We start from the raw sequence: 10,000 nt of genomic DNA, 5'->3' as shown, positions 1-10,000 counted from the left end.
AGTCGCGTCGTGTCGAGCTGTAGGCCTACCAGAAAAACAGCAGTGGAAAAGAGGCATGTGTACTGTATGCCGCTGTGTCAGTCGGTTCATACTGCAGTGCATCATTCGGAAAGCGGTTTGGTATTTTTGTGGTTGATAGGTCCATTTTCCATTGTATCTCTGTGTTTCGATGTCGCATCAAAGAAAGAATGAGTGGGCCTTGGTACCCATAAGGCGCTGTGCCAGGTTTGAGTCCAGCCCAAAGTCGTTTCCTGATCCTTCCCCATCTCTCCCACTCACTTCCTGTCACCATCTCACACTGTCTTATGACATAAAGGTTGACAAAATGCATTGAATGAATGGGTGTTAAGAATGAATGTTTTGTCCCAAACTAGGCATGTCAGGAAAACATACGATACACAATAAACAATGCGATACGAAATTATGTATGTAGCTGATTATCTAATGATGTCACTTTGGATAAGCATTTGCTTTTAAATGTAAGTTAGCGTATAAGTCATTTGTATCTACTACTGGAGTCTGGTAGGCCATGCATATACGCCAGTGAGGTGCGGTCAACTTTATGGCTAGGGAGGCAAATATATAATACTACAGCTACAGTATAAGTACATTTTAGTAAATTTACCAAATAGGCCTACCGATAAGTTTCGTATGTCATAGCTTTCTTAACATAAGGCAGGCCTACAAAATAAAACATGCTGCATTTCCGTAGAGAAAATGCTATTAGATCTCTCTCTCTCACACACACACACACACACACACACACACACACACACACACACACACACACACACACACACACACACACACACACACACACACACACACACACACACACACACACACACACACACACACACACACACACACACACACGATTCAAACAGTGGTCTCACATAAACCACACAGCAGTAATGTGGACAAACAGCAGCATCACGGCTGAGAGAGCTGGAGAGCAGAGCAGAGGAGAGGAGAGTAGTGGAGAGGAGAGAAGAGGAGAGGAGAGGAGAGGAGAGGGCGGAGGGGAGAGGAGAGGAGAGGGGCGGAGAGGAGACGAGACGGGAGGAGAGGAGAGGACAGGAGACGGGAGGAGAGGGGAGGAGAGGCGAGGGGAGGAGAGGCGAGGGGAGGAGAGGCGAGGGTAGGAGAGGCGAGGGGAGGAGAGGAGAGGCGGAGAGGAGAGGAGAAGAGGAGGAGAAGAGAGAAGAGGAGAGGAGAAGAGGGAAGAGGAGAGGAGAGGAGATGGGAAAAGAGAGGAGAGGAGAGGAGAGGAGAGGAGATGGGAAAAGAGAGGAGAGGAGAGGAGAGGAGAGGAGAGGAGAGGAGAGGAGAGGAGGAGGGGAGAGTAGTGAAGAGTGTACGCTCCTTCACAGCCCACTGCTCTCACACACACAGGATTCAAACAGTGGTCTCACATAAACCACATCACGGCGGATGCTCAATGGAAGACACACACACACACACACACACACACACACACAGGATTCAAAACATGGTGTCATATAGACCGCTGAGCACCACGGCGAACAAACTGGTGTGATAGCGTTTGTGATAAGCACCGGATTCTCGTGCAAATGTAGGCCTACATCTACTTGTACGAGGCTATGGCAAACGATGTGGGACAAAGGTGTGGCAGGAAGCGAATGTCAACACTTAAACATAGATTACTACACAAGCTTCGATATGGTCACCAAATATTTTGGGACTGTCCTTTATGTTATGCCTACACTTTGGAATTAGATCAGAGTCTTGTAGTTACACGGGTATATTTGATTTACCTCAACGGCACCCTGTAGCCTACTCAACTTTACAAACAGTTACAGGGCACATGAGAATCCTGTTCAGATCACAAAAGCTACCACCACACCAGAGAGAATCACGGCGGATTCTCTTTCTCCCCACGGGTCTCACAAACACAGGCTTCACACACATAGGAAACACTGATCTTACCTTTATCTCGTACATCAGGTCCATGCGCCGCTCTTTTCCACTTTGGCGTTGCGCATGCTAACGTTGCTTTAGCCTGTGCTGTCCATCCAAAGCCACATCTATTCGAGACGCCCCAAACGTCCAAAGCAATTTGGCATTGAATATGAATATGAGTAGCCGCGAGGATTTGTGTTTCGTGAGGCTCCTTAGTCCTTAGTAAATTGTTAAGTCGTACAATTCCATGCGAATGGTCTTCCACACATTCTCGCCGGTTGCAAACGGGACACAGGGGAAACAAAAATAGTTTCTGTTGTAGAACTCACTTTGAAATGATCGGGTAGTTATAACCTTCTGACCACCTGCAGTAGCAAACCCTTCAGCTCTGTCGGTCCTCCATTCTTTATCACATATTTTCCTCTTAGAAATCCAACTTTGAGAATGCTCTTAGTTTTTCGTTATGAAATCCACTTGTAGCAGACAAAGTGAACAAGCTAGCCAACAACACCGACTGGCTGTGAACTTCAGATTCGCTATGACGTAACTGGCCAGCAATACTCTCAATGCCAGAAGGAGTCTGCGGCCAGGCTACTCCTCGCCTCACCATTGTATATTTCAGTGGGCGTTATGCCAAAGCGTTCAGAGTAAAGAAATGATAATCACACGTAGAAAATAGTAGAACATTATCAGGAATTGAGGGCACACCATACATACTTCTATTAAGTGTATAAAAACGTTTAATACAATATTACCAGGTTGCATTCACAGAACGAGCAAAATGGCGCATGCGCTGAAGCTTGTTAAGGAGGGATTGCGCAATCCGGGGTGAGGCCAGTTCAGAGTTGCCCCAAATTCACCGTATTCGGAGCAATTTGACATGAAATGGGCAAATATTATGATTTTGGCCACGGAAATGATTGAAAATGAGTGAAACTGTTTAAATACTGCTCAAATGGTAGTTATGGTGCAGATGCTCGAAAACAATAGCTGTTATTGTTATTATTATTCACATTTACTGCAGCTCATCATTCTCAGATCTGGCTGGTGAGGCCGTGCCTCCCCTGCCGTATTGGAGTGCACGTGCCTGATATACGCTAACCAAACTGGACAACATGCAAGTGCGTTCCATTTACATCACATCGTATCAACATTTCAGAAAGTAGTGGGAGTGAAATGACAACACAAAATGTATTTTTAATATGGCAAAAGTGATTGTTCGTGTACAAGCTGTGTTTTCATTTTGAATTGGTGAATAATTGATAACTGTGGCCTTGTTTTATTTTATTTTTTACAAATGACTAACAGACAAAATTTCTCTTCTCTGTTTCTTTCTTTCTTTCTTTCTTTCTTTCTTTCTTTCTTTCTTTCTTTCTTTCTTTCTTTCTTTCTTTCTTTCTTTCTTTCTTTCTTTCTTTCTTTCTTTCTTTCTTTCTTTCTTTCTTTCTTTCTTTCTTTCTTTCTTTCAATTCCTCTCTTATTTCATTCTCTCTCTCTCTCTCTCTCTCTCTCTCTCTCTCTCTCTCTCTCAGGGATCGAAGCGTATTTTGCGCTCCAATGAAATTCTGCTGTCTTCGGCTGGACTCACAGAGACCGACCTACAGCTCACATTCTCTCTGCAGGTACACACAAACACACACACACACACACACACACACACACACACACACACACACACACACACACACACACACACACACACACACACACACACACACACACACACACACACACACACACACACACACACACACACACACACACACACACACACACACTGGCGTGCAGACGGTTGTAGAAGTTCACAATCTTCACAATGTAATGCAAAGCTGTAGTAATCCCACTCCTCTGTCAACAGTAGTTTGGTGTATGTGAATTTCCTGTCTGAGATATGACCTCACTTCCTGTTTGTGTGCGTTCCTCCTGCAGTATCCCCACTTCCTGAAGCGCGATGCCAACAAGCTGCAGATCATGCTGCAGCGCCGCAAGCGCTACAAGAACCGCACCATCCTGGGCTACAAGACACTGGCCCTGGGACTCATCAACATGGCAGAGGTCAGTAATCGCTCTCTCGGTCTGTCTGTCTGTCTGTCTATCTATCTGTCAGGCACCATCTTGGCTTTCCTTTCTGTCTCTCTGTCTCTCTGTCTCTCTGTCTCTGTCACCATCCTGTGCTACAAGACACTGGCCCTGGGACTCATCAACATGGCAGAGGTCAGTAATCGCTCTCTCGGTCTGTCTGTCTGTCTATCTATCTGTCAGGCACCATCTTGGCTTTCCTGTCTGTCTGTCTGTCTGTCTGTCTGTCTGTCTGTCTGTCTGTCTGTCTGTCTGTCTGTCTGTGTCTGTCACCATCCTGTGCTACAAGACACTGCCGTTCGGGCTCATCAACATGGCAGAGATCAGTACTGTCTGTCTGTCTATCTGTCTGGCACTATCTTGCCTTTCTTTTCTGTCTGTCTGTCTGTCTGTCTGTCTGTCTGTCTGTCTGTCTGTCACCATCCTGGGCTACAAGACACTGGGGTTCAGGCTCATCAACATGGCAGAGATCAGTGCTGGCTGTTTGTACTCTCTGGCCGTCTGTCTGTCTGTCTCTCTTGCACCACTTTATCTGTCTGTCTGTCTGTTTCTGTCTGTCTATCTGTCTGGTCTAGGACCTCCAAACCGTCGTCCGGCCCCTGAGACAATGCAATATACTCAACAGCATTGTCCCCTGAGGACTGTGGGCCCTCCTGGCAATGCCCTGTATGTCACATGACCAGTCCGGGCCTGGGAATACCTCCCCCCATCCCGCCCTATATACTGGGCACACACATAGCGAGTCCACACACATGGTACACATTGCACATAGCACACACATAATAATTTCACCATCTATGTCTGTGTGTACTTGGTTTTATCGACCAATCAGACTCCCACTGCCTCAGCCACTGCGTTGCTCAGTCATAGGTGGATGTTTGCTCACTGACTCATATCCATTATGGGTATTATTATGTAATATTTGTTGTGTAACTACATAAGTAGTGGAGGCTGCTGTGGCTATACAACATGTGGGCTACATGCCCGTGGGGACCCAGGTTCGAATCCGGCCTTGGGTCATATCCCAGACCTTACACCCATCTCCCTCTCGCAAGCATGTTCAATCTACGTATTCTCCATTATGCTGTCTAATAAAGGCACAACTTGGGCAAACACAGGGCAAAATGAATAGCAATGGTATTTATAATACAAGTCCACAATAGCACTGGCTGCCTTTTTTGATGAATAATTGAAAGACCATAGGAAGAGATTGTGTTTCCTCCGAAACAACTTCATAAATACGGAGGGGTTGTTGTGACACAGCACACTAATACACCCGTACCACTCGCAGGCTACTACGACCCTCACCCATATCTCTCTCCCACAGCCATTTCCTCACTGTTCTCCACTGTCCTGTCAAGTAACCCATTGATGTAGGATGCTACATAGCGCAGCATTGACCCCAGCTCCCGGGAGTTGCATGATGCTGCTTTAGAAATTTGAAATTGTTTTGTTCTAAAAGTTAGTAATAGTAGTAGTAGTTGTGCTAGGTTAGAGCTGAATGAACACGTTCTGGTGATGATGAAAAAAGGCTTGGGCATTTAGCAGGTGTTTTTTGCAGGTGTATTAAGCCTGGCTCAAACTACACGACTATCGCCCCGATTCTCGGCTGAAAACCCCCCTTACAACAATCGCTGGAACGTTACCCCCCAGGACCATCGCAAGCGATTGTCGGGGAAGATTTCCTCGTCGTGTGCGACGTTCTAAGATAGAACTTTAGCAGCTCAAAGAGTCGCCGATCGCAAGTCGTAGAAATCAAACACTGTTTGATATTTGCGACTGGAAATAGAACGTCGGGCATTGTCTCGGTGGCTGCGAGCAGCGATAAGATTGACAGTTGCGATTCTCTTCTAGTGTGCGGTGCACCCCGACGTCAAAATCGGACACATAATCGCTAGTCATGTAGTTTGAGCTTTGGCTTTAGGCATCAATGGGATAAAGGCACAACTTCTTTAACAAGAGAAAATTAAAACAAATGGTATTTATGTAATAGAAGTCCACAATACTCGTTTGTCTTTGCTGATGACAAATGAAATCGCCATACGGTGGGTTTGCGTTTTCCTCAGAAGCATTGAGTCGTTATAATTATGTTAGTACACATAAGAAGCATGACTCCCTTTGTGCCTGCAGGCTATTAGTTTCAGTGTTGCTTTTGATCTACTCTATTCATTTCACTTTGTTGTCATTCGTTTCCCTCTTTCTACATTTTATTTTGCTATTCCTTGCTCTCTCTCTCTTCTCCTCTATCCTCCTTCGCCTCCCTCTCTCTCTCCCTTTCGCCTCGCTCCTCTCCCTTTCTGTTTCTTCTGCATTTCCATTTTATATGTGTGTCTGTACACATTATATTAGTTTGTTTGCTTTTCATCCCTTCTCATCCCTTCATTTTCCTCTTTGTCTTTTCATGTCCCTTTTGTCCCTCTGATTCTTTCTTTTTATCTCTTGCTCTGTTTCTCACTCTTCTCTCTCTCTCTTTCTTTCTGTGTTTCTCTCTCTCTCTCTTTCTCTCTGTGTTTCTCTCTGTGTGTTTCTCTCTCTCTGTCTCTCTCTCTCTCTCTCTCTCCCTCTCTCTCTCTCTCTCTCTCTCTCTCTCTCTCTCTCTCTCTCTCTCTCTCTCTCTCTCTCTCTCTCTCTCTCTCTCTCTCTCCTCTCTGCTTCTATCTTTGTCTTGTGTTACTACCTTTTTGTGTGTCGGTATACATTAGTCTGGGCTGCGTGGATATGGCATTCAGCGGAGGACAATGTGCTCTAGATAACGGTAATAAGCTCCACGCCTGGGAAAGCAATCCCGCTATTCAGTCAAATGAATAAAAACGAAACGAGAGGAAAAAAGTCTAATCACATACGCTTTCTTTGTTTCATTTCTTTCTCCATCTCAGTTTCTTTTTCTTTTTGGTTTCTCCTCTAAGGAATGTTGACATTTCGTTTGTGTTAACCCACTGTGGTTGTTTTCATGAATCAGTTCCAAAGCAATGATGGGTGAAACTTTCCCTTTTATTAAAAAGGAGAATTCCTGCCAGATTCAACATGCAGTTGTATTGCTCACGCTTCATCTTGACATATTCCAAATATCACCCCAATATCTAAGTTTTGGAAGTATGCTAAAAATTTAAACAAACTCATGCCCCTATTAGCATGGCTAAGATCTCAGAAAGGGCTTAACAAAAGAAAATAATGCGTTGTCAGGTTCTGACAAGTCAAGAGTACTGTGAGCAAAACCACCTTATATTAAAATTGGCAGGAATTCTCCTTTAATATGTCATAATTCATAGGACCTTATTCTTTTCTTTTGGTCCTTCCGCTGGCGGTCCTAAAATGATTTGCACCCCAGGCAACGCCCCCAATAATGCCCCGCCCCCAATGAAAAAGAAAAAGTGCCGAAAATCCCTTGTATTCGGTGATAAATGCTGCCAATGATGCTAACCCCTGTCAGGTGCCACCCCCGCAACTGCTCAGTCAGACTGCCCCTAGGACCGCCCCTTCCCCTTGTAATGTAGCAATGCTTTCCTCTCATTTATTTTAAACGGACATTGAGGTGCGTGCGTGTGTTTCTATGTGTGTTTCTATGTGTGTTTGTGTGTTTGTGCGTGCGTGCGTACCTGCGTGCATGCCTGCGTGCGTTCCTGCGTGTCTGTGTGCTGTATTGGATTCCTTGCTGCCATTAAGGTGTGTCTGTGTGTCATAATGATGTCTCCGTTTTCACCCTCTACTGCTCTACACGTCTCCTGTTTCCCTCCTTCTCACTTGCCCACTCTCCAAATCCTCTCCCCCTCTCCTCCCCTCCTCCCTCCTCTCTCCTCCTATATTATCCTTTCTATCTTGTCTCCTTTTTCCTCCTCTCCTCCTCCTCCTCCTCTTTCATCTTCTCCACAGGTGATGCAGTACCTTACTGAAGGGGCCCACATGCTGGGCCTGCACTCTCTTTCTCCTCCTCATCTCCTCTATTCATCTCTCCATTTCCTCCTCTCATTAAGTAACGTCCTATGTTTCCTCCTCCACTCTCCTCCTTGTCAGGTGATACAGCACCCTGCGGAAGGTGCCCAGGTGCTGGGTCTGTAGTGTCGTCTCCTCTGTCCTCTGTCCTCTCCTCTCCTCTCCTCTCCTCTCCTCTCCTCTCTCCTCCTCTCCTCTTCTCTCCTCCCTCTCTCCTCTCCTCTCTCCTCTCCTCTCCTCTCCTCTCTCCTCTCTCCTCTCTCCTCTCTCCTTCTCTCCTTCTCTCCTTCTCTCGTCTCCTCTCCTCTCTCCTTCTCTCCTCTCTCCTCTCTCCTCTCTCCTCTCTCCTCTCCCCTTCTCTCCTCTCTCCTTCTCTCCTCTCTCTCTCTCTCTCTCTCTCTTCTCTCTCCTCTCCTCTCCTCTCCTCTCCTCTCCCTTCTCCTCCTAACATGTGCTGCATCAGATCACCTACACCTACACCCTGTGTCTCCTCTCTCCTCCTCTCTTCAGGTGATGCAGCACCCTACGGAGGGTGCCCAGGTGCTGGGTCTCCACAGCCAGCTGAAGGAGGCCTCGGTGCCCGTGGCAGAGGTGCGCGTCTACAGCCTCTCCAGCCAGCCCATCGACCAGCCCAGGGCCAAGGCTTCTGGTGAGTGAGTGAGTGAGTGAGTGAGTGAGTGAGTGAGTGAGTGAGTGAGTGAGTGAGTGAGTGAGTGAGTGAGTGAGTGAGTGAGTGAGTGATAGATAGATAGATAGATAGATAGATAGATAGATAGATAGATAGATAGATAGATAGATAGATAGATAGATAGATAGATAGATAGATAGATAGATAGATAGATAGATAGATAGATAGATAGATAGATAGATAGATAGATAGATAGATAGATAGAGAGAGAGAGAAGAAGTGGGTGTGAAAGGGAGTGAGAGAGAGGGGGGGGGTCAGAGAAAGGGACAGAGAAGGGGGGATGAGAATTAGAATGAAAACGAGAGAAAGAAAACTGTGAGTGAGAATGTGAGTTTGTAAGGGAGAGAGAGAGAGAGAGAGAGAGAGAGAGAGAGAGAGAGAGAGAGAGAGAGAGAGAGAGAGAGAGAGAGAGAGAGAGAGAGAGAGAGAGATGATTGATCGCCCTAGAGCCAAGGCGTCCAGTGTGTGTTTGCGTGCCTGCGTGCGTGCGAGCCTTTTTGTACGCGAGTGTGGAAGAGAGTTAGTGTGCATGAGTGTGTGTGTAATGTGCATACCCATCAATCTGTCTCCTGCCAACCTATCAAGCTGCCCAGGAGCAGGCCCAAGAAGGCCGAGAAGGAAGAGAACAGAGAAACATATGGTGAAAGAGTACGTAGATGGAGAGGTGGAAACGATTGCCCATACAGGGACAAGTAAAAACTACTACTACTAGAGAGAAAGAGAGAGAAAGAGAGCAAGAGACAGAGAGAGACAGACAGAGTACTGTGGCTGAAGTGTTTTACGAGAGAGAGAGAGAGAGAGAGAGAGAGAGAGAGAGAGAGAGAGAGAGAGAGAGAGAGAGAGAGAGAGAGAGAGAGAGAGAGAGAGAGAGAAGAGAGAGAAGAGAGAGAAGAGAGAGAAGAGAGAGAAGAGAGAGAAGAGAGAGAGAGAGAGAGAGAGAGAGATGGGTACAGTGGATGGGTACAGTGGATAAAAGCAATTTAAATTACATGGCTGATAAGGACATAACAGCACTGGTATGTAATGGAAGGAGAGAGGTGAAGGGAAGACTTGAAGTAGGGGATGGTGGAGGAGAAGAAGGGAAGGAGAAAAGGGGAGGGGATGGAGAAAGTGAACGAAAAGAGAGGGAGAGAGAAGAGACAGCAAGATGAATTGCAGAGAGGGGACACAGAGAAGAGTGAGAGTGTGAAAGGGAGAGGGAAACAAAAGAGAGAGAGAGAGAGAGAGAGAGAGAGAGAGAGAGAGAGAGAGAGCGAGAGAGAGAGCGAGAGAGAGAGCGAGAGAGAGATCGAGAGAGAGAGCGAGAGAGAGAAGGGAATAAAATGGAGACAGAACCCCAGACACAGTGGGGCAGAGAGCAGAGCTTGAATTTCATCAGAT

The 10,000-nt window shown here is 46.3% G+C and overlaps 1 protein-coding gene across 1 annotated transcript in view; it reads left to right on the top strand.

The window, feature by feature from the left end:
* LOC134437020 (phosphofurin acidic cluster sorting protein 1-like) overlaps positions 1-10,000 on the top strand; it is a 129,859-nt gene that overhangs the window by 75,359 nt on the left and 44,500 nt on the right. The window contains exons 3-5 of the mRNA XM_063186449.1: positions 3,456-3,545; positions 3,853-3,978; positions 8,443-8,581. Coding sequence (XP_063042519.1) covers positions 3,456-3,545; positions 3,853-3,978; positions 8,443-8,581 — 355 coding nt within the window. The remainder of the gene's footprint in view (positions 1-3,455; positions 3,546-3,852; positions 3,979-8,442; positions 8,582-10,000) is intronic.

Source organism: Engraulis encrasicolus, chromosome 21 (genome assembly GCF_034702125.1).
Source record: "Engraulis encrasicolus isolate BLACKSEA-1 chromosome 21, IST_EnEncr_1.0, whole genome shotgun sequence".
Lineage (NCBI taxonomy): Eukaryota > Metazoa > Chordata > Actinopteri > Clupeiformes > Engraulidae > Engraulis > Engraulis encrasicolus.
Note: the sequence above shows the minus strand (reverse complement) of the source record. Positions and strands in the feature narration are given on the sequence as shown.